General features: G+C 37.7%; 1 protein-coding gene across 1 annotated transcript in view; it reads left to right on the forward strand.

The window, feature by feature from the left end:
* CTTNBP2 (cortactin binding protein 2) overlaps positions 1–25,698 on the forward strand; it is a 207,229-nt gene that overhangs the window by 178,998 nt on the left and 2,533 nt on the right. The window contains 5 exon segments of the mRNA XM_037064207.1: positions 854–1,059; positions 1,422–1,607; positions 13,716–13,779; positions 14,812–14,944; positions 22,695–22,796. Coding sequence (XP_036920102.1) covers positions 854–1,059; positions 1,422–1,607; positions 13,716–13,779; positions 14,812–14,944; positions 22,695–22,796 — 691 coding nt within the window.

Genomic DNA, 25,698 nt, shown 5'->3' on the forward strand with positions numbered 1-25,698 from the left:
TGAAAACTTTCCTGTTCTGGGAGATGTGTTTTTGTCATAACCTTGATCATGTTAACTGATTTTTAATTCTACAACAAAATGTAATTTTTTAAGGAATTTTAATTGGTATTGGGTACTCCAAACTTGAGCTTAAGTTCCAGTGCTACAACTAGCTATTAATGCAAAGGTCTGCCTGAGGCTCATTTACCTGTCCCCTGTCTGCACAGCTAAGCCCACCTGAGTGCAGACACTGAGCCCTCACCCTGGGGCAATGTTTAATTTGCCAGTGATTCTTCAATGTACCCCAATTTCAGAATTATTAAAATACATGTTTCTTATTAAGGAAATACAGCAAATAAATTTAAGCTATTTAAGAATGAACTTGCAGGAAACCTTTTCTTTCCAGACTTCTGTCTATAAATTGACCTTTCCATGTCTTTTTAAACAAATTTTATTAAATTTCTTGGGGTGATTTTGGTTAATAAAATTATGTATGTTTCAAGTGTACAATTATATAATACATCATCTGTATATCGCATTGTGTTTATCACCCAAAGTGAAATACCTTTCCATATATTTTATTCATGCATTCATCCAACACACACTCAAGCATCGATTTCTGCTCTCAAGGATCATACAAAGCAAAAGGAGAGGGGCCTGTAAAGAGTTTCATTTGAAATACATTGTATTTTTAAGGCAAAGTCAAACTACTTTGGGGTTGGATAATTTTACTTGTTCCAGAGCTACTTGGAAAAAATAGCATACCTTTAGAAACACTTATGTTTTTTCTGCGGTCTTCAAATTGTACTTTTGTAGACTTGTTTATAACTCCTGAGGGGCCTGGTCCTAACTGTGTCCACCCCTCTTTTGCAAGGTGGATGTGTAAACTGTGGAATGCTGTCATTGCACCCAGAGTTCAAGAAGCAATATTGGCAAGAGCCTCTGTGAAAAGACACCCTAGCCTTGTGCAAACAACTGCTAAAAAGCATCCTAGCCAAGGACATCAGGCTGTGGTTAAAGCTGCACTCAACATCTTGCTCAATAAAGCTATTCTGTGTGTCTGTCCCCTCCAGAGAGCAGGTACGTGGGCTTGTGCTGGGAGGAGAGGGAAGTTGTACTTTTATGTCAAACTTGTTTAAATTTGTTATTAGAGAGCTCTGGTTTTTCTTTTTGTAACTAGAGAAATTATCTCAGCATTAATGAACATTTCATACCATTGCTCCAAAACTGTTTCTCTCTTTTGTAGTTACTGGCTAATGTTTAAATTTGACACCCCTGAGTAAAATGTGCTGGTTCACGGAATTCCTGCTTCAGTATTAAGTAGGCCTATGATTTTGAAGAGTCTCCTTCTTTGAGAATTAGAAATGTGCCTTTTGTTTGACACTATGAAACTGCATTAGCACTGCCTTCTTTTTGGCAAAACACGATTTTTGTTATTTCAGAGCTGGACCAGCATACTGCTGATTTCAAAGGAGGAAGTTTCCCTTTATGCATAGTTTCAAGTTACAACAGTTGCAGCAAGAAGAAAGGAGAGAGTGGTGCCTGGAGAAATGTGAGCACCAGCTCTCACAAGAAGCCTGGCCGTTTGTCTTCACCCACCTGGAGCAAACCAGTCCTGAGTGAGAAAGGTAAGGGGGCTGTCATGGTGTCTAGAGGCACCTGGGCACTCAAGGTCTAGTTTCTTGATGCAAATGTGCTTTTCTTTTCTTTTCTTTTTCACTATACATTCAACAAAATTCTGAGAATCTCAAAGCACATTTTCATGAAATAAAGTACATGGTAGGTACATTTCCAAAATTACGTGGGAGTCCTCTAACTGAAAAATCATTTTTCATACTAGATTTCAGATATTAAATTTATCTTTACCATGTTAATCTTTTTTTAAAATTCATTTGATATTTGTGGTGTCCACAATTAAATTTTTGTAGTTCAATAATTGTACTTTGGCATATTTCTTTCCATTTATGTACCATCCTTAAGCCAACCTTAAATTTGTAAAGGTATATGTACAGATGTATTTGATACCAGTTGAGGCCTTTATAAGTGAATACATATAAGTTTTATATATTTCTTTTTCATATATAATATGTACCATTTGCCAGGTACCATTCAAGGCAATGGAAATAAAGCACTAAAAGCAGCAACAATCCCTGCCCTCATAGAGTTTACATTCTAATAAATCATTAAACAGAATCTATATAATGGAATGTCACTTATAAAAAAGAAATACATAAGTTTTCATTTTAACAAAGGAGATATAACACATCTATCTTTGGTATTAGACCTATTTCTTTTGGTTTTGATAATTATACAAGTTATAAATGCCCTTCTTAAAGCAAATCTATATTTCACTAAGAATGAAACGATGTTCCAACATCATATGTGTGGTGGATTTCTGATATATGTACTTAATTTGAGGCCCTGAGGAGCCACCTCCAACTATTTTGTCTTGTGTCATTATATGCCAAGTGTACAGCAGTGGGGTTGTTAAGTATGAGCATATGATGCCTGAAATTTAAGAATATAAAAACAGTTTGTTCATTAATACTCACACTTTAGCTTGTATTTTGTTATTTTTTAATCAAAATTGAATATGGTTTTTAACCATATTAATTCATGCTGGAGTTTTGTAATTACCTCAAATGTGTGTTAGTAAATTATGACTGATTTTCTTCCTTTCTCTCCTTTTTAAATTCTTTAGTTTTCAATTACAGTTGACATTCAATACTATATTAGTTTCAGGTGTACAGCCTAGTGTTTCGACATTTATATACCTTACAAAGTGATCCCCTCAGTAAGTCTAGTACCCACCTGGCACGATACAAAGTTATTACAATATTATTGACTATATTCCAAATGTTGTACTTTATAGCTCTTTGGAAAAATAACGAAGTTAAAATATCTTCTCAGATATCATATTATGTGGAAATTTTAAGATAAGATACATATACATTAATTAACTGATGATCTAGTTAGTAGACGAGGGGTCTATTTATTAGGACCACAGCTGTACCCATTCATTTATGTATGACTGTTTATGTCTTTCTTATGGAGATATAATTGACACATACCACTGAATAAGTTTAAATTGTACGACATAATGAGCCCTGGCTGGCGTGGCTCAGTGGATTGAGCACAGGCCTGTGAAGCAAAGGGTCACTGGTTCGGTTCCCAGTCAGGGCACATGCCTGGGTTGCAGGCCAGATCCCCGGTGGGGGACACATGAGAGGCAACCACACATTGATGTTTCTCTCCCACTCTTTTCCTTCCCTTTCCCTCTCTCTAAAAATAAATAAATAAAATATTTTAAATTGTACGACATAGTGATTTCAAATATATATACACACACACACATAACACAAAATGATTACAATAATAAAGTTAATCAATGTCTATCTCTTCACATAGTTACACATTTTTTTGGTAATGAGAACTTTTAAGACTTACTCTCTTAGCAACTTTGAGTTATACAATACAGTATTGGGGTTTTTTTTTTAAGATTTTATATACTTACTTTTAGAGAGAGGGGAAGGGAATGAGAAAGAAAGGAAGAGAAGCATTAATGTGTGGTTGCCTCTCACACAGCCGCTGCTGGGGACCTGGCCTGCAACCAAGGCATGTGCCCTGACTGGGAATCAAACCAGCAACCCTTTGGGTCACAGGTCCACTCTCAATCCAGCTACACCAGCCAGGGCTACATTACAGTATTATTAACTGTAGTCATCCTGTTGTATATTACATATCAAGGACTTACTTATCTTATAATTGGAAATTTGTACCTTTTAGCCAGCTTTACCCAATTACCCCAACCCACCCCATCCTCGTAATCACAGTGTTTCTGTGAGTTTGGTTTTTTGAGAATACAGAATTCATCCCTCTCTTTCTGACTCCCTCCACTCAGCACAATGCCCTTGAGGTCCATCCGTGTTGTCACAAATGGCAGAATTTTCTTCTTCTTAGGGCTGAATAGTTTCCATTATATGTAGATATTATATATATCAGTAGTATTCCATTTTCTGTATAAGCATGATATATATATATATATATATAATATTCACTTTATCCTTCATCTCCTGATAGAAACTTAGGTTGTTTCCATGTCTTGGCTATAGTAAATAATGCTGCAGTGAACATGGGGGTGAAGATATCTCTTTGGAATAATGACTTCATTTTCTTCAAATATATACCCAGAAGTGTGATTGATGGATCATGTGGTAGCTCTCTTTTCAGTTTTTTGAGGAACCTCCATACTGTTTCTCTGTAGCGGCTGTATCAATTTACATTTCTACTAAGAGTACTGTACAAGGGTTTCCTTTTCTCAACATCTCCAGTATTTGTTATCTCCTCTTTCTTTTCCTTTATTTTTATTGTTGACACTATTACAGATGTCCCCATTTTCCCCCTTTGCCCCTCTCCTCCCACCTCCTCCTCTCTATTCTCTCTGGCCATCACCACACTGTTGTCTGTGTCCATGGATTGTACATATATGTTCTTTGACTAATCCCTTCACCTTCTTTCTTCTAGTCCCTCTTCTCTACCTCCTCTCAGAAAGCTGTCACTCTGTTCCACATATCTATGCCTCTCTTTCTAATATTTTGTGTCTCAGTTTATTTTGTTCATTAAATTCCATATATATGTGTGATCATATGGTATCTGCCTTTCTCTGCCTGGCTTATTATACTTAGCATAATAATCTCCAGATCCATCCATGCAGTTGCAAAAGATAAGCTTTCCTTCTTTTTATGGCCACATAGTATTCCATTGTACAAATATGTTACAGCTTTTTTATCCACTTATCTTGGCAGTTGTAAATAAGGCTGTTATGAACACAGGAGTGCATATATTCTTTCAAATTGGTGTTTTGGGATTCTTAGGATATATCTCCAGAAGCGGTATCACTGAGTCAAAAGGCAGTTCCATTTTTTATTTTTTGAGGAAATTCCATACTGTTTTCCACAGTGGCTGCACCAGTCTGCACCCACCAACAGAGCATTAAGGTTTTCTTTTGTCCACATCCTCACCAGCACTTGTCATTTGTTGTTTTATTGGTGGTAATCATTCTGGTGGGTGTAAGGCAATATATATCATTATGGTTTTAACTTGCATCTCTCTGATGATTAGTGACCCTGAGCATTTTTCATGTCTTTTGGCCATCTTTTTGGCCATGTCTATGTCCTCTTTGGAGAAATGTCTGTTCAGTTTCTTTGTCCATTTTTAATTGGATTAAATTAATTTGTCCATGGGATTATTTGTTTTCCTGGTGTTGAGTTGTATCAGTTCTTTACATATTTTGGAAATTAACCCCCATCACAGGTATCATTGGTAAGTACGTTCTTTCATAAAGTAGGTTCCCTGTTCATTTTGTTGATGGTTTCTTTTCCTATGCAGAAGTTTTTTTTTTGTTCAATGTAGTCACATTTGTTTATTTCCATTGTTTATTTTTTATTTATTTTTATTATTTTTCTTTATTTCCATTTATATCAGCAAAAATATTAGTCCAAGAGATGTCTAAGGTGTTACTGCTTATGTTTTCAAATTCCAGGATTTTTATGGTTTCATGACTTGCATTTAAGTCTTTTATCCATTTTGAGTTTATTCTCATGTGTGGTGTAAGTTGGTGGTCTAGTTTTTTTGTGTGTCTGTCCAAATTTTCCAACACCATTTATTTACTGAAGAGACTTTTTACCCCATTATATGTTCTTGCCTCCATTGTCAAATATTAATTGACCATATGGATATGGGTTGATTTCTGAACTCTCTGTTCTGTTCCAATTTTCTATATGCCTGTTCTTATCCCAGTACCAGGTTGTTTTGATTTGCCTCTCAGATATTGTGAGACCTCTGACTTTGTTCTTCTTTCTCAAGATTGCTTTTGATTTTCTCCCTTGAAAATCTATCCATTGATGTCAATTCCATGTTAAAATTCCTTACTCTGACTATATTATTGTCAATCTCTCCTTTTATGTCCATCAAGATTTGTATTTAAGTGCTCTTATGTTGGGAGCATAAATATTTACCAGTTATATTCTCTTGTTCGATTGTTCCTTTTATCATTATACTGTGTCCCTTCTTTATCTCTTAGTATAGCCTTTGTTTTAAAGTCTGTTTTGTCAGATATAAGTATTGCTACCCAAGTTTTCATTTCTATTTCAATGAAATAGAAATGAAACCCATCCCTCTTTTTTCATATATTTTATTGATTATGCCATTACAGTTGTCCTATTCCCCCCCTTCATTCCCCTCCACCCTGCACACACCTCCCCCACCATTCCCCCCTTTAGTTTATGACCACGTGTCTCAAGTTTTTTAGATTCTATATTTCCGCTACTATTCTTGCCTACACCCTATCTATTTTTTACCTACCATCTATGCTACTTATTTTCTGTATCTTCTCCCTCCTTCTCCTCCTCCCACTCCTGTTGATAACTGTCCATGTGTTCTTCATTTCTATGGTTCCACTCCTGATCCATAGTTTGCTGTCCTCTTAGTTTGCTTTTGTTTTAGGTGTGGTTGTTAATAACTGTGAGTTTGCTGTCCTTTTACTGTTCATATTTTTTATCTTCTTTTTCTTAGATAAGTCCCTTTAACATTTCATATAATAAAGGCTTGGTGATGATGAACTCCATGAATTTAATCTTATCTGAGAAGCACTTTATCTGCCCTTCCATTCTAAATGAAAGCTTTGCTGGATAGAGCAGCCTTTTACATAAGGATGTAAAATTCTGTGTTTTGCATTTTAAACAGACTTCAGATGACTGATTTTTTTAATGCTAGATTTATAGAAACATAGTATTATGTTTTCTTGTAGGTGTTAAATGTTTAAACTGATAATATTATTTATTTTCCTGTGTTATTATTGTTGATTATTGTTTGGATTTCATGACTTGGAGTACTTCCTTCCAGCTCCTTCTTGCCTGTAAGATCTCTTTTGAGAAATCCGCTGACAGTCTGATGGGCACTCCTTTGTAGGTGACTGTCCCCTTATCTCTTGCTGCTTCTAGAATTTTCTCCTTCATTTTCATCTTGGCTAATGTAATTATAATGTACCTTGGTGTGTTCCTTCTTGGGTCCAGCTTATTCGAGACTCTCTGAGCTTCCTAGACTTCCTGGAAGTCTATTTCCTTTGCCAAATTGGAGAAGTTCTCCTTTATTATTTGTTCAAATAAGTTTTCCACTCGTGACGGTTTCTTTTCCCCTTCTGGTACCCCTATAATTCAGATGTTGGAACATTTAAAGATGTCCTGAAGGTTCCTAAGCCTCTCCTCATTTTTTTGAATTCTTGTAACTTCACTTTTTTCTGTTTGGTCATTTCTTCCTTTCTTCTGGTCCACCCCCTTGATTTGAGTCCCAGTTTCCTTTCCATCACTATTGGTTTCCTGTGCATTTCCCTTCATTTTAATTAGTTTAGCCTTCATATGTTCCTCTAATTTGTGGCTAAAATCAGCCAGTTCTGTGAGCATCCTGATCACCAGTATTTTGAACTGTGCATCTGAGAGGTTCGCTTTTTCTTTTTCGCTTAGAGTTATCGGCTCTGGGGCTTTGAGTTCGTCTTGAGCCATATTTTGGACTGTTCGTGCCTATTACGTATGAGGAACAGAGCCCTACGTATTTACCAGGGTGGGGCAACTCAGTCGCTGGGTTGTGATGCTGTATGTGGAGGCGGGGTCAAAGGAAAGCAGTGGTGGCCCCCTCTCCTGCCTCCTGCCGCCAGGACCCACGTGGTCCATCCCACTGCACAGGAATGTGCGACTGCGGTCAGCCCTCTGCCGCTGGGTCCGCCGCTGGGGCCTGCATGGTCTGTCTCACTGCTCACTCCTCTGCTGGTTTATCTGCGCACGAATGTGTGACTGCAGCCAGCCCACCACCCCGCACCCTCACCCGGTCCACCTGACAAGGGGCTGCCTGGGTGCCTGGGGTCGGGGGATCTTTCTTGCCGGTCCCTGCTCTGCTGCTTGCTGGCTCTGCTCCTCTTACTGGTCCAGTTGAACGGTTGGTTGTTGTTGGACTTCTGTATAGTTCAGTTTTCTGTTCTTTGGCTGCATTCTTGTTCACCAAACTTTTGTTGTATTCAAACTTGGTTGTGGGAGAAGGCACAGTGTTTCCAACTACTCCTCCATCTTGGCGGAAGTCTTAAATCCATCCCTCTTGAATCCATCTCTTTACTTTTAGTCTGTGAACATCCTTTGTTCTGAGGCAGGTTACTGTAGACAACATATTGTGGGTCATGCTTTCTTATGTATACAGCTAACCTATGCCTTTGTTTGGAGCATTTAAGTAATTTACATTGAAGCGATTACTGATAGGATTACATTTATTGCCATTTTATCCTTTTACCTTAGTTTCTTTTTGTTTGTTTCTCTCTTCCTCCTTCTCCTCATCCATTTTCTTCTTTAAGTAAGCCATTTAACATTTTTGTAATGTTGGTTTGATGGTAACAAACTCCTTTAGCTTTTTCTTGACTGGGAAGCTATTTCCTCTTTAATTTTAAATGGTTGCACAACTTGGTAAAGTAGTCTTAGTCGTAGGTCTTGCTTTTCATCACTTTGAATATTTCATGCCAACCCCTCTAGCCTGAAGTGTTTCTGTTGAGAAATCAGCTGACAGTCTTAAGGGATCTCCCTTGTAAGTAGTTAACTTCTTTTTTTCTCTTGCCGCTTTTAAGATTGTCTCTTTCTCTTTAAATTTGCCCTTTGATGTAGGCTTCTTTGGGTTCGTCTTATTTGGGACACTCTGTGCTTCCTGGACTTGTGTGTCATTTTGTCTTTATCAGGTTAGAGAAATTTTAAGTTATTATTTCTTCAAATAGGATCTTGATCCCTTGCTTTCTTCCCCTTTTGGTACCCTATAATGAGTATATTGTTACATTTCATGTTGTCCCAGAGTTCCTTTAAACTATCCTTATTTTTTTAATTCAATCTTTATTGTAATTTAGTCTCCCATTACCATTTAGTCCCCTTATACACCCCTCCCCCCAGCAATCTCCACACTGTTGTCCATGTGTCCTTTTACCTTTCTGCTCAATCCCTCTACCCTCCCCCCACTAGATATCATCCTGCTCTCCATCTATAAGTCTGTCTCCATTTTCCTTGTTAGTTCAGTTTATTCCTTAGATTCACATATGAGTAAGATCATATGGTATTTGTCTCTCAGACTGCCTTATTTCACTTAGCATAATGGTCTCTAGGTCCATCCACAATGTCTCAAAGGGTAAAATTTTCTTCTTTTTTATGACTGAGTAGTAGTACATTGTGTAAATTCCTCGTGGTTGTTTTATCCACTCACCTGCTGATAGACACAAAGACTTAAACGTTATACCCAAAACTGTAAAAATCATAGAAGAAAACATGGGCCACAAAATCTCGGGCATTGCTCATACAAGTACTTTATCAGATATATCTCCCCAGGCAAGGGAATCAAAGAAAAAAATAAACAAATGGGACTTTATCAAACTAAAAAGCTTTTGCACAGCAAAGAAAATCATCCACACACAAAAAAAGACAACCCAGAGAATAGACAAACATATTCTCCAATATATCTGATAAGGTGTTAATATCTAAAATGTATGAAGAACATACAAATCTCAACATCAAAAAACAAACAACCCAATTAAAAACTGGTGAAAGGACCTGAATAGACACTTTTCCAAAGAAGACATACATTGGTTAATAGATATATGAAAATATGTTCAACATTGCCAATCATTAGAGAAATGCAAATTAAAACCATAATGAGATACCATCTCACACCTGACAGAATGGCTATTGTCTTGCAGCCATTCAAGGCCAGGCAGGTTCAGATGGGATTCAGGCAGACAGAAGAAAATTCACAGAGCCATGGGAATGCCTAACATGCCTTTATTCTGGAATAGGGTAATGTATGCATGTTGCAAGCTACATGTCACACAGCAGGCAGTCCCAACTCCCTTATATACTAAATGCACACAAAGCCAGCAGAATGCTAAAATATTATATAACAGAGCTTGATCCTGCTCAAGGTTATATAAATACTGCTAAGTCACAGTTGCCTGGACATACAGGTGAGGGAGCCTGACTGACTCCATTTTCCCTACAACTATCCTTAATAAATCAACAAACAAGTGGTGGCAAGGATGTGGACTGAAGGGAATCTTAGTGCACTGTTGGTGGGAATGTAGATTGGTGCAGTGACTGTGGAAAACCGTACGGAGACACCTCAAAAAATTAAAATGGATCTGCCTTTGACCCAGTGACCCCACTTCTAGAAATATAAACGAAGGAACCCAAAACACTAAATAAAAGTAACATGAACATCCTTATGTTCATTGCAAGGTTATTTGTAATCACCAAGATATGGAAGTATCCTTCTACTTTTTCATTCTTTTTTTGCTCTGATTGGGTGTTTTTTTCCTACTTTGTCTTCTAAGTTGCTCCTGTTTCATGCAACCTACTTTTTATTCTTTCCAGTGTATTTTTGATGTTAGATATCTTAATCTTCATTTTTAATTGGTTCTTTTTCTATATCTTCTTTCATGTTGGTCAGCAGCTTTAGAACCATTACTTTGAATTCTATATCTGATAAATTGCGTACCTTCATTTCATGTAGCTTTTTTTGAGATTCCTCTTGTTCTTTCATTTGGGATTTGTCTGTCTCCCTATTTTTTCTGTCTCCCTATTTGGCTGTCTCTTTGTGTGTTTTTTCTATGTATTTGATAGAACTGCAATGACTCCAGTCTTCCTGGGGTGGCCTCATGTGGTTCATGTCCTGTGGAATCCCATGGTACAAGTCTCCTTCATCTCCTGAGCTGGTGTCTAGGAATGTTTCTTGTGTGGGTTATGTGGGCTTCCCACTATAATTGGGTCTTGATTACTGTTAGCCTGTTCATGGCTCGGATCAACTCTCAGTCTGGCTGGCTGGGAGACTGAACCCCCACCATGATGTGCAAGTAGCTGTACAGGTTCTGACAAAAGCAAACCAAACTAAACAAAACAAAATAAAACAAAAAACCAAAAACAACAAAGATAGGAAAATAAAAAAAAAAGAGTTAAGTAAATAAAAATGTAAAGTGGTATAAGAAAAACAAGAGAAGAAGATAATATGAAAAGAAATAAGAAAAAATGGAAAAAATAGAACAAGAAAAGGAAAGAATAAAAGAAAAATAGAAAAGAAAAAGAAAAAAGACATGGAAAATAAGAAAAGCAAGGGAAAAAAGAAAAAAGTGGAGTTTGTCTCAGTAGAGCTTAGTGCCTGCTGTGATCTCTCTTTGGATATGCTATTTATTGAAGCTTGTTGGACCCTGCCCCAACATTATTTGAAGCTGGCCACTTGAAGTGTTGATTCTGAGCCTCTCGGAAGGTGACTCTGATGTAATCCACTGAGAGATGCCATCTATGCTGGCCCAACCTGTTTGAAGTGGTCTTGCCATGGCTTCTTCCTTTCCTTGGATGTAAGTCTCCTCTTCAGGTAGTCTTTAGTTGGTAATTCAGGGTGCTCACTCTCCAATTTAGTTCTTGGACGATATGAGAGGAAGGTCCACCTACTCTACCATCATCTGGAAAACCCATGACTACTTTTTTTTAAATGATTAAATGGAGAGTCACTAAATAAAATGAGAGTTTTACTGATACTTTTTTTGTTGTACGTATTTATAACAGGATATATTCTGACCTTAAGATCTTACTATTACTTCCTCAAAGAATGTTTGAGTCAGAGAATAAAGTCCCCCAATGTAGCCTAGAGACTCCCCAGATGACTTTCTGTAGCAAGGATTAAAGAATTATACCTTTTACTTGTTTATCCCATTATAGTATGCAAAAGAGTTCAAATATAAGAGTTATCTTCATTTACAGATAACAAAACTGAGGTTCAGAAACCCTTGCTGCCTGCTCAAAATCCTCTCCTGGAGACATAGGGTTCTGCCATCCATGTTTTTGCTCCTTGGCAGTTTAATGCTGTTTTCTTCAGTGCATGTGACTCTAATCCTGTGGCACCTGTAAAAATCCCTAAGCACCCAGATAAGTGAACACCCATCCAAGCTCTTCACCATCATTTCTAAGTTTATTATAATTTCTATAGGGTTTCAGTTCTTTCTTGACCTAAATAATAATTGTCAGAATATATACTTGTTCACAAACACAATCAATAAAATGAATATAAATTTAAAGTATTATTATGGAAATATTTCTAACTCAGAAAACTGAATTATAAATGATTTTAAATTTATTTACATTTTTAATAATTATTTTATAGTTTAAACTATGTGATATAATGTCATTAAGATATTCTTTAAAACATGAAACCTTATTTGAAAGATTAATAAAATTATATGTAACCATATTTTACATGGATTTCAACTTAAAGATTTATAAAATCTAAAAACTAATTTTACAAAGTCAAATTCATGGATCATGAATTTTAACCATACATCATGGGTAGATGAATGAACCAAAAATTCACATAACTCTCTGGTTATTATATTTTTATAACAGTAATTTTTCCAATAATTGCATTCAGTATAGGATTATAACAAAATTGGGCTTGATTTGGGTGTTTTTATATACCATTGTTAAAAGAATATCAAAATGGGAACCACTTTGCATTCCATGCAGATCATCATGGAAGGTCATGAAGTTAGTAAATACACAGCCTCTTTCTTCCCTGACCTTAAACAGAAAGGCATGATGTTAGGTCATATGATTCTGGAAAGCCTGGACACTTTCAGTAATTAAAAAAAGCCACTAGTCAATGCTTTCTGACAATAATGACAAAAGTATGGGTAAAGAAACTAGTAGAAACATTATCTCTGATTATCTGATTTTAATGAGGGTGTATTAAATTCAGTTTACTTTTCAAAATTATTCTTGCCCTGGCTTGTGTGATTCAGTGGATTGACCATTGGCCTGGGAACCAATAAGGTTGCCAGTTCATTTCCCAGTCAGGGCACATGTATGGGTTGTGGGCCAGATCCCCAGTTGAGAGCATGTAAGAGGCCACCGATTGAAGTTTCTCTCACACATTGATGTTCCCCTCTTTTTTCCACCCTTTCCCTCTCTCTGAAAATAAATAAAATCTTCAAAAATTGTTTTTAAATTATTCTGTAGAGAGAATTTGTACTAAAAATCTTCATACAATTTTAGTATTTACTCAGAAGCAACTAAATGTTTAAATGAGCTTATAAAATTTAGTATATTATACAAACAGACATTTTTAGAGTCTGAAGTGGTTTATAACATTATTTTCTCAAACTTTTGACCATACCCCACAGCAAGAAATGTTTTACATCATGACTAATACATGTAAACCTATGCATTTGTGTGTATATATAACTGATACAATCAATATATTTACTGCAACAATGAAATCTGATATTTTGTATCTTTTTATGTACTGTTCATATTTTCTTTTCTGTATAATGCACAGCAGTTAAAAGTTGAATTTCTATAAGTGCACTACTAACACCACACACTGGGATACATTATGGGGGTCCACACATCAGAAACTGTATTTGGTTTACAAGGTCAGGTGGTATTAACTGGGCTTAATTCAGTTGTGAAAATACACAAGGACCTTCCCCTGGTGGCTGTGCAGGAAGTTACATCTGGAGCCACTGTCTGAGGAAAACCCCTCAAGAGATGGATTCAATCCAAAAACAATATAAAAGTGCAATGGAGACCATAGTCTGTTTTTTTAAAAAATACAGAATTCAAGATGCACAGGAATAATGAATCATTCTATTGAAATGATTGCATTTTTCCTTGCAGATATCAAAAATATGACCATATCACAGCTGAATTGGAATAGGAACGCTTCTCTGTCAAAACAAAAGTAAGTTCCCCTTTCCAATTAACTTGGAGTGAACAATACACTCTCATTATTAGTTGTGAAGCTATTATACTGTTAATAAATTTTTTTAAAAGCAATTTGTTGAAAAGGTTAGAATATTATTATTATTAGCTTTATTTTTTATCAAACTTGAAAATTGTTAGTAATACATTTGACATAAGGATGTAAAATTCTGTGTTTTGCATTTTAAACAGACTTCAGATGACTGATTTTTTTTTAATGCTAGATTTATAGAAACATAGTATGATGTTTGCTTGTAGGTGTTAAATGTTTAAACTGATAATATTATTTATTTTCCTGTGTTATTATTGTTGATTATTTCAGCTTACAAATTTTGAGGTAAAGAATGATTTGGTTAATCATAGAGTAGAAATGTTGGGCAGTTTGCCCAGTAAATTGTGTGGTCTATCACCTGGCAGGTAACATTTAATACCCTGTCATTGGTGAAGTGAGGAGGTTGAAGAGAAAGGTGATCAAGGGAACAGCACCATATGCTTCCTGCCAGGCCCACTGCTAGATCCGTTTGGTATATAATTTTCCCAGCAACTCTATAATTCACATATAAGGAATTCATTACAGAAGCAAACCAGAAACTGAAGTGTTAATGTAAACCTGAGCCATGGCCATATTGCTAGTACATGGTAGAGCTAAGTTTGAAATTCATATTTGTTCCATTATCATACTGTCCCCTATGACACAAGAGTATGTAGTGTCTTAGCTTTATTTAGCCTTATAGATGGAGAAGGAAAGGGAAGAGTAAGGAGACTGGAATGTTGTAGGGCAAAGTGGATTTCTTCTTGGTGAATAAAATTTTATCTTATTGAGGAAAATGGTGAATAAGAGTTATCAAAATCTTAGGAAAGTGGGTTGTTATATTAAATGACATTTAAAGGATTTTTAAAACAATTTTTCCACCGCACACCAAAGTTGAAACAGGCATTATATCTAGATTTCCATATTGGGAATTGGATTGTGGCTCTCACTATAAAAACTCTTTTCTGAACTTTGTGTTAGGTCTTTAGAGAATGATCTGTCCTTGACATTGAACTTGGATCAAAGACTCTGTCTGGATTCAGATGATGAAGCAGACCTTGTCAAGGAACTTCAAAGTATGTGCTCCAGCAAATCTGAATCAGATATAAGCAAGGTAAGCAGCACAAGTTAGGCGGGCATTAAATGGCTCCACTTAACAGCAGAAAGACTTCTTGGAGCCACATTATGATGTTCATTCCCTGAAAGAAGTTCCTTATGGGGAAAATGGCGGCGGAGTAGGACGGAGTGACTCCAGTTCTGCTACTCCTAGGAGAAAATCCTGGCAGATCTACTGAGGAACAGCGCAATCAATTTCCCAACCAACAATTTTGCAGTATTTATGAAAATAAGAGACCAGAGATAGTGACGGACAGCTACAGGTCGGTGGGGTCTCAAGGACGTGAGCAAGGACAGAGGCAGCCGGTCTAGCAGCCCTTGGCCAGCCGGTAAAGACCTCGGCCAGCAGGTAAAGACCTCGGAGCTGCTACTGCCACAGCAGTCAGGGCCCAGAGGCTTCCATCTAGGCCCAGCGACAGGGGCATCTGCCACAGAGGACTCTCATCGAGAGCCCGGTACCCCTGAGTAAAGTCAAGGGCAGCGGCAGTGGGACCGGCAGACCTTAGCAGGTGCATAAAGACCTTGGACGTGCTTCTACCACAGCAGTCGGGGCCCAGAGGCTTCCGTCTGGGCCCAGCGTGGGGGCATCTGCCACAGAGGACTCATCAGGAGCCCGGCACCTGTGAGTAAAGACAAAAGCGGCAGCAGCAGGGCCGGCTGCTTTCGGCCAGCCCATAACGACCTTGGAGCCACCGCTGCCGCCACGTTAGAGGTCTAGAGGCTTCCATCTACAGCCAGTGTCGAGGGCGTATGACACTGAGGACTCATTGGGAGCCCAGCAGCAAGTGGAGCCTTGGGCCGGCTGCAGGGTCCTTGGAAGAGAGCTGGCTCCCTCCTTCCCCATCTAGGCATTGGTGGGTGGCAGAGACCTGTCTGCCTAGGTGTACAGGAAGGGTGGCAAGGACAGGGGACCATGTTCAGTTGTGATCTCTGTGGTTGCCAGCCTGCCAGCCCGGGAAATTTGAGAGGAGCATTGTCCTAACCGGTTGGGTTGGGGATTGGGGTGGGCCGAGAGGCAGGCTTTCTGGAGAAGTTTTTAGAGGAAAGTGGATTGAGGTGTTCTCCTGTGAAAGCAGCTTGACTTGCTTCTCACCCAGCCACAGGACTGGGAAGGAACAGTACCAGATCCCGTGGGGCCCAGGCAGCCTGTCGGGTGGGCGGACACCCGCACCCCAGTCTGGTAGCCAGGCTGGCGGGCAGATGTGCGCCTGGGCCTACAGGCCAGCCCACAGAGGGGTCCTGCCGAAACCAAAAAAAAACGGATTGGACAGTTTGAAACCAACAAGGGAGGGTTTGTTTGTTTGTTTTTTGGTAAACTTTTTTTTACCTTTTTTTTACCTTTTCTTCCATATATATATATATATATATATATATATATATATATATATAATTAATTTTATTGTTGCTGTATCTTTCAGTACTTTTCCTCTTCTTTCTTTTTTCCTGTTTTAGTCCTCCTTCCTTTCATCCCAAATTTACTGCTTTTTCCTCACTTCTCCTGCCCTTTTTTTGTGTGTTTGTTTGTTTGTTTGTTTGTTGCTTTCTATACCACTGTAAATACTCCACAACACATCTCTCAGGTCTTAGCCCTCTTTACAGTTTCCTGAATTATATTACTGTAGTGATTAACTCTACTTGCTCACACGCTACGCCTATTTACTATTCTTTACTCTCACCTTACCTCAAAATCTGACCACCCGCAACCTCACTGCTTTCTAGATACAACTCACAAGCCTTCTCTCCCTAACAAGAGACTTATCTTTGGTCTATCCTTTCTTAAAACTGGCAAATTGGGTTGAAGATTACAGTTAACACTATATATAGCCTAAAGATGTCCTATCTCTTCTCTACTGGCTGTGACTATAAATATCATAAAGTACCCTCCTGCTATCATAAACCATTTTGCCTCCCCCTCCAAATGATCACACACACACACAAAGAAAGGAGTAGGTGGAAGTGGAGAACATCAAGATACCTGCAGGAGACTGCACCAATGAATTTCACAGGTATTCTACCACAGAAGTTGACACCATGAACCCAGGGAGTCAGAACAGATCAATTTAAGAAGCTGAGGCTAACAAGGAGTCTCATGAACAAAGGGAAGACAAAGAAACAATCCACAAATGAAAGAAAAGGTGGAAGTCTCAGAAATAATGTTAGATGAAAGATAAGCAATTCAGCTATCAGATATTGAATTCAAAGCACTAGTTATCAGGAAATTCAAAGAGCTCAAAATGAGCTACCAGAAACTAGAGGGGAGCTACCAGAAACTAAAGGGGAATTACAATGAGCTCTCCACAGTCTACATCAACATGAAAAAGAAAATAGAAACTATCAGAAAAGGCCAAGAGGAAATGAAGAATACAATTTCTAAACTGAAGAACACAGTAGAAGGAATGAAAAGCAGGACCGATCGGACAGAGGATCAGGTTAGCGAGTTGGAGGACACAGTAGAAAGAATCTCCCAGAAAGAGCAAGAAAGGGAAAAGAGGCTCAGAAAGAATGAAGAGGGATTAAGAGAAATGCAAGACAATGTGAAACGTGATAATATCCAAATAATAGGAATACCAGAAGGAGAAGAAGAAGAACAAGGTATAGAAAACCAATTTGAAAGAGTAATGATGGAAAATTTTCCTAATTTGATGATAGAAAAAGTACACGAATCCAGGAATCACAGAGAGTGCCATTCAAGAGGAACCCAAAGAGGCCCACTACAAGACACATCATCATTAAAATGTCAAAATTCCAAGACAAAGAGAGAATCTTAAAGGCAGCAAGGGAGAAAAAGGAAGTAACATGCAAGTGAGCCCCAATCAGGTTAGCTACTGACTTCTCAATGGAAACACTCCAAGCAAGAAGAGAATGGCAAGAAATATTCCAAGTAATGAGAACCAGAGCCCTACAACCAAGGCTACCCAGCAAGGCTCTCAATCAAGATAGAAGGCCAAATAAAGAGCTTCGAAGACAAAAGAAGTCTAAAAGAATATGCCTCCACCAAACCAGCTACAAGAACTACTAAAAGGACTGCTGTAAAAAAAGGAAGGAAAAGAGACAGAGAGGAACTGTGGTACAAAAATGGCAATGAATAAGTACCTATCAACAATAACCTTAAATGTAAATGGATTAAATGCTCTAATCAAAAGACATAGAATAGCTGAATGGATAAGAAAGCATGACCCACACATATGCTGCCTACAGGAGACCCACCTCAGGACTAAAGACCATCACAGACTAAAAGTGAAAGGCTGGAAACAAATTTTCCCCGCAAACGGACAAGAAAAAAAAAAAGCTGGGATAGCAATTCTTATATCAGACAAAATAGATTTCAAAAACAGGGCCATAAAGAGAGACCCAGAAGGTCAATTCATAATACTCAAGGGAAGAATCCACCAAGAAGATATTAACATTGTAAATATATATGCAACCAACATAGGAGCACCCAAATATATAAGGAAAATCCTAGAGGACTTCAAGAAAGATATCGACAGCAACACAATTATAGTAGGGGATTTTAACACCCCACTGTCAAAAATGGACAGATCTTCCAAACAAAATATCAACAAAGATATTGTGGCATTGAACAACATCCTAGGTGAAATGGAGTTAACTGATATATATATATATATATATATATATATATATATATATATATATATATATATAGAACCGTTCATCCTAAAGAAGATAAGTACACATTCTTTTCAAATACACATGGAACATTTTCCAAGATAGACCACATGATAGGACACAAAACAAGCCTCAACAAATTTAAGAAAATTGAAATCATACCAAGCATTTTCACCAAAAACAAGGGAATGAAATTGGAAACCAACCCCAAGAGAAAAGACCCAAAACAATCAAAATCATGGAGACTGAATGGTATGCTATTAAACAACAAATGGGTCAAGAATGAAATTAGGGAAGAAATCAAAAAGTTTCTGGAAACAAATGAAAATGAACTCACAACAACCCAAAACTTATGGGACATGGCGAATACAGTCCTGAGAGGGAAGTTCATAGCAATGCAGGCCTAACTAAAAAAGATAGAAACATTTCAAACAAACCACTTAACCCTACACCTACAAGAACTTGAGAAACAACAACAAAGACAGCCCAGAGCAAGTAGAAGGAAGGAAATAACCAAGATCAGAGCAGAATTAAATGACATAGACACTAAAAGCACAATTCTAAGGATCAATGAATCCAGCAGCTGGTTTTTTAAAAGATAAACAAAATTGATAATCCATTAAGTACGCTCATCAAGTAAAGAAGAGAGAGGACACAAATAAACAATCAGAAATGAAATAGGAGAGATTACAACTGACAACACAGAAATACAAAGAATTGTAAGAAATTACTATGAAGAACTGTATGCCAAGAAATTTGAAAACCTAGGTGAAGTGGATAAATTTCTAGAAAAATATAATCTTCCAAAACTCAATGAAGAAGAAGTAGAAAGCCTGAACAGACCAATAACAGCAGATGAAACTGAAGCAGTAATAAAAAAACTCCCATCACACAAAAGCCCTGGACCAGATGGTTTCACAGGAGAATTCTACAAAGCTTTTAAGGAAGAGCTAACCCATATTCTTCACAGACTATTCCAAAAAATCCAAAATGATGGGAAACTCCCCAATTCTTTTTATGAAGCCAGTATCATCCTAATTCCAAAATCATATAGAGACACAACAAAGAAAGAAAACTTCAGGCCAATATCACTGATGAACATAGATGCTAAAATCCTCAACAAAATATTGGCAAATCACATCCAACAATACATCAAAAGGATCATACACCACGACCAAGTGGGATTCATCCCAGGGATGCAAGGATGGTTCAATATCCGCAAATCCATAAATGTAATATCCCACATAAACAAAAGCAAAGACAAAAACCACATGATCATATCAATAGATGAAGAAAAAGCTTTTGATAAGGCACAACACCCATTTATGATAAAGGTATTCAGCAAAGTGGGAATAGAGGGAGCATTCCTCAATATAATAAAGGCCATATATGAAAGACCTACAGCCAACATCATACTCAATGGGCAAAAACTAAAAGCTTTTCCACTAAGATCAGGAACAAGACAAGGTTGTCCACTTTCACCACTTCTGTTTAATATAGTATTGGGAGTTTTAGCCTCAGCGATCAGGCATTCAACGAAAAGGAAGTAAATGGCATTCAATTTGGAAAGGAGGAAACAAAACTGTCACTGTTTCCAGATGACATTATAGTGTACATGGAAAATCCTATAGCCTCTACCAAAAAACTGCTCCAACTAATAAATGAATTTGGCAAAACAGCGGGATACAAAGTCAATATCCAGAAATCAAAGGCATTTTTGTATACCAACAATGAATCAGCAGAAGCAGAAATCAAGAAAAAAAATCCCATTCAATATAGCAAAAACAAAAATAAAATATCTGGGAATAAATCTAACCACGGAGGTAAAAGACCTCTATGCAGAAAACTATACAACACTGAAGAAAGAAATCAAGGAAGACACAAACAAATGGAAACATATACCAGGTTCATGGATTGGAAGAATTAACATCATCAAAATGTCCATACTACCCAAAGCAATTTACAGATTTAATTCAATGCCTATTAAAGTACCAATGGCATATTTCACAGACATAGAACAAACACTTCAAAAATTTATATGGAACCATAAAAGACTCTGAATAGCAGCTGCAATGTTAAGAAAGAAGAACAAAGTAGGAGGGATCACAATACCTGATATCAAACTGTATTACAAGGCCACTGTAATCAAAACAGCCTGGTACTGGCATAAAAACAGGCACATAGACCAATGGAACAGAACAGAGAACCCAGAAATAAACCCAAATCTCTATAGTCCATTAATATTTGACAAAGGGGGCAGTAACATAAAATGGGGTAAAGATAGCCTCTTCAACAAATGGTGTTGGGAGAACTGGACAGCTACATGTAAAAAAATGAAACTCAAGCACCAACTTACACCATACACCAAAATTAATTCAAGGTGGATAAAAGACTTAAATATAAGCGTGATACCATTAAAGTCCTTGAGGAGAACTTTGGCAGGAAAATCTCAGATATTTCGTGCAGCAACATTTTGACTGATTTTATGTCCCTAGAGCAAGGGACATAAAGGAAAGAATAAACGAATGGGATCTCATCAAAATAAAAAGCTTCTGCACGGCTAAAGAAAACAGCATTAAAATAAAAAACAACCAACTGTATGGGAAAACATATTTGCCAATGATACCTCAGACAAAGGTTTAATCTCCAAAATATACAAAGAACTCACATGACTTCACTCTAAGAAGACAACTAACCCAATTAAAAAATGGGGAAAGGACTTGAACAGACACTTCTCCAAGGAGGATATACAGAGGATCCAGAGACACATGAAGAGATGCTCAATATCGTTTGCTATCAGAGAGATGCAAATTAAAACCACAATGAGATACCACTTTTACACTGGTGAGAATGGCTATCATAAACAAAGCAATAAACAACAAATGTTGGAGAGGGTGTGGGGGAAAGGGGACTCTGGTCCACTGTTGGTGGGATTGTAGCCTGGTACAACCATTATGGAAAACAGTATGGAATTTTCTCAGAAAACTAAAATTGGACCTGCCTTTTGACCCAGCAATTCCACTGCGAGGATTGTGTCCTAAGAACCCTAAAACACCAATCCGAAAGAACATATGCATCCCAATGTTCATAGCAGCACAATTTACAATAGCCAAGTGTTGGAAGCAACCTAGGTGCCCATCAGTAAATGAATGAATCAAAAAACTATGGTACATATACACAATGGAATTTTATGCAGCAAAAAGATAGAAGGAGCTCCAGCATGGATGGAACTGGAAAGCATTCTGCTGAGTGAAATAAGCCAAGTGTTGAAGGACAAATACCATATGATCTCACCTTTAACCGGAAGCTAAACAACAAAACAAACAATCAAGCAAAATATAACCAAAGACACTGAAATAGAGAACAGGCTGACAGTGACAAGAGGGGAGAGGGGAGGGAATTTCAGGGGAAATAAGGGGGGATTTGAAGGAACATATATAAAGGATACGTGGACAACAACTCAGAAGGCTGGAAATGGGAGGGAGGGGGGAGCACGGGAGGTAAGATGGGATGGGAGTAATAGACAGAATACTGTACTTGAAAAATAATTAAAGAAATAAATAAAGTAGTTTCTTATGGAATAGCATGGTTAATGCTCCAGATCAGAACAACTCTAACCTTGCTCAGAAAAGCCCTTTCTTCCAAAATATCATTTATACAATAAGGGATCTCTACTTAAGCTCAGCTATTGCATTTTACAAGTCATAATTTCTAGGGCTAAATACAATCACCTATCTCATTTAACCTTCTGAAGATGAACTGAAACCCTTATCCACTGGAAAAATAAGATAATGAATAAAAACTTACAATTTTTACATTCCTTTTTTTTTTTGCAACTAAATTTTGTAGGGCTATTCTGCTGATCTCCTGACTTTTTAAAGTAGATTCTCTTCCCTTAAAGGCTGTTTCTCATGCATTTGCTGTTAGTTCACAGGAAGACTTTAAGTCTGCTGTGTGAACAGTACAAGACTTGAGGATATGTTCTGTAGAGCTACTGCACATCAGGGAAGAAGAGAAATATAGCACTTCTAATGCTGGTTTTCCACAGTGATTTTAAATAGTGCCGTAGGTGTGTCACAGTGTAACTGTGAAAACATGTCTTGATTAATTGTATTTTCCAGATTTCATATTTCAGGGATGATCTAAGGAGGTTTGATAGCCCAGGAAACAACGCTACATTTTCAGCAACAGTTAATAATCTAAGAATGCCAGTGTCACAAAAGGTAAGTGTTCCTTTGCCTACAAAATCAACCAAACAGGAATTGCTTTGGAATTGACTTCAAAAATCTTCTTTCAATGTAATTGACAAAATTATTTTCAAACCACAGTTATGAAATAAGAAATAGAATAAAGATAAATCTGTTCATTAGTTAAGCAAAGTTAGAAAGTTTGTTTGGATAATAGCGAGAAATAATAACCAGAAAAGAATTACTATTTTTTAACTTTCTATTTGATACCAAAAATGTAGGTGTCTTTTGAGGTCTTCATTTGTGTATGCCAAAACTGGAAATAATGTAATTTGTGTCTTCTTGGTTGTTCCATTTTAAATGTATTATTTTTTTATTTGAGAAATTGTAACATTTCCTGAATTTTAGAATTTTGAAGTTAATTATAGCAAAGGACTGAGGGATAACATAAAGATGTTTTACATGTTAAGAAAATCTCATTTTTAGTTTAGTTTCTTAACTTGCCCTAACATGCACTGTCTCAGTGAGAGGCTTTCCTTTAAAAACAAGTCAGAATGTCAAACTGAAGAGCCAGAATTTGAAAAGACTTCATCATTAACCTCTCAGAATAACTTCTACAGTTGCTTAATAAATGCCAAAAGATGGACCAACATGGTGCACCTGAGTGAAGAGGAACAGTAAAAGTACATCTTATCCACTAGTTATTTTGTGAGGATGCAGATTTTATAGAGGCATTTAGGATTATATGCTTTGCTCACCAAGCCATGTCATTGGGGTTCATATCCTGTTCTCATCCTCTCATACAGTGGCTCAGGGACCTGTGAGGGGTGGGGAAGAGCAGGATTATAAAGTGAATTCAGTGAGACCATTAAATTATTAATCCTTATCTGATCACCTGAGAGCCCTGAGCCCCTGGGTCCATGTTCTCTCACTGCTTTGTTAGGTTTCAGTTCTGATGAGTTACCTGTGAAACTGTTGTGTGTGTTGGGAAAAGAAGTAGAGGTCAGGAGGTACTGGCAAGACTGAGTCCCACATAAAAATATATAACATGACTATCTGTGAAATGAGCATGTCCTTTCTGGCTCACTTCATCATGTCCTTTTTTTCTTTCTTCAGTTGGGAACAGTTTAAAAGCACAACATAGTTTGGAGAGCATATAAGGGAGGGTGAAAGCAGGTGACCTGGGGTCACTACTGAGAATTGTGGCTGGAGAATATTTTGTTCAGGAGCTGTCACTGAGCTTTGGCTCAGAGCACCTTTCTTGGACCTCCAGGACCACTCTTAAGGATTCCTTGTGGGATAGGCAGTGAAAGGAGCCATGAAGGTCTAGGAAGAGGAACAATGAGCCACAGTTTCTCCTCAGGGCTGTCAGTCACTTTCTATATAAAAATGCTGACTGCTAGTGACTGGCTGCCTTTGTTTACATGTCAAATGGAGACAGTTTTATACCCCTACTTCTCTGTCACATGAACATGTCCAGTTGCTACAATAATGTACTACCCATAAAAAATAGTGCTGAAAGTGGGATAAGTTCTGGGAAGCTCAGGGCCGCTTTGTTTTAAAAGGGACATTTTTTAAATGGGTTCTTTTATACTCTCTGGGCTCTTAAAAATAGAACCCTGTGCTTGTTGAAATGTGATTTGATGGAACCACATTAGGAAGGACTTCCCCAATGGCTGGAAAATGTGTTTCCCAGAAGCTGCCAGCAGAGGGCAAAGTAGCACTCACTTGGCAAACTTCTGACCATTTGGCAGGCTCATTCCCTTTCTCTCCTCAGCTGGCATTTCTTGGTTAGATGCCCAGTTTCTTCTGTTATCAGGAAGTAATTCCCTTTAGAAGTAAGAGCTCTCTGGCTTACTTGAAATTATTTATCCTGTGTAGCCCTAAAGGAGCTTGGCAGCCACCATCATACACTGGAACACAAGAATCTGTAAATTACCCTCCTACTCTTCATTTGTCACAATACAATTCCTTACTGCTACAGCAGTAAGAGAGCGTAGTGGGGTTTATGAATTGCATGGCATGTTAGCAACCCTTCTAAATTAGAAAAACAATACACACATATTTAAATTGTCAATAGAAAGAGCAGATACTAACAAATGTTTTCTTCTCATGAAAATGCAAATTAATCGCCCTAAAGCAAAAGTTATCTTTGGTGCATAAGCAAATCCACCTGAGGATATCTTTTTATCCCCCATTGCTTAGCCCATGTTCCCTAAAGGTTCTGATGTAGTTCATCTGAGGTGCAACCTAGACAATGAAGTTTTTAAAAGCTCCCTAGTGGTTCTTAGGTGGAGCTGGGGCTTGCTTAGACTCATGGCTTTAAAACATAGCTCTGATCTGTCATCCTTATTTTCCACCCCATTCCTTTCCTCCAAAATGTATCTTTAGAGGGGTTGATACACTTTCATGTAGCTTATTTTTAGATGTAATTTACTATTTGCACAGCCTACACCTGTCTGTCCATCCTTCCTCCTCCCCATGGAACCCTTTCACTTCTCTTCACCTGTCACAGTCCTATACATCCTTGAAGTGCCATCTCCAATGCTGTCATCCTTACAGCATTTTCCCTTACTTCCTGCCCCCTACTTTTGCATCTAGAGAGCAGAGATTATAACATCCTCTTAGCTTCCAGCAGATGTTCAGAATTGAGTGAATGAATGAGTGAATGAATGAACAACTATAGTTTAACAATATTTCTTTCAGACTACTAATGGGCAGTGCCTTGCTATATAAACTGAGGTTTTCTTTAAGCCGGGTATGCACAACATTGATACTAACCACATATGTTTAACACAGAAAACTCTTGGATTTTAGGTCAGGAAGCAGTAAACACCTTTAACTTTCTTAGTCCTAGGCTCTGGTACTTCTTAGCTGTGGGGAAAACACCTCAAAACCTGTGGTTGGCTGCCAGAGTCTCGGGAACATTGCTGTGTGT

Source organism: Sturnira hondurensis, unplaced genomic scaffold (assembly GCF_014824575.4).
Source record: "Sturnira hondurensis isolate 20B ecotype Veracruz unplaced genomic scaffold, ASM1482457v3 Scaffold0014953, whole genome shotgun sequence".
In the NCBI taxonomy this organism is placed as follows: Eukaryota; Metazoa; Chordata; class Mammalia; order Chiroptera; family Phyllostomidae; genus Sturnira; species Sturnira hondurensis.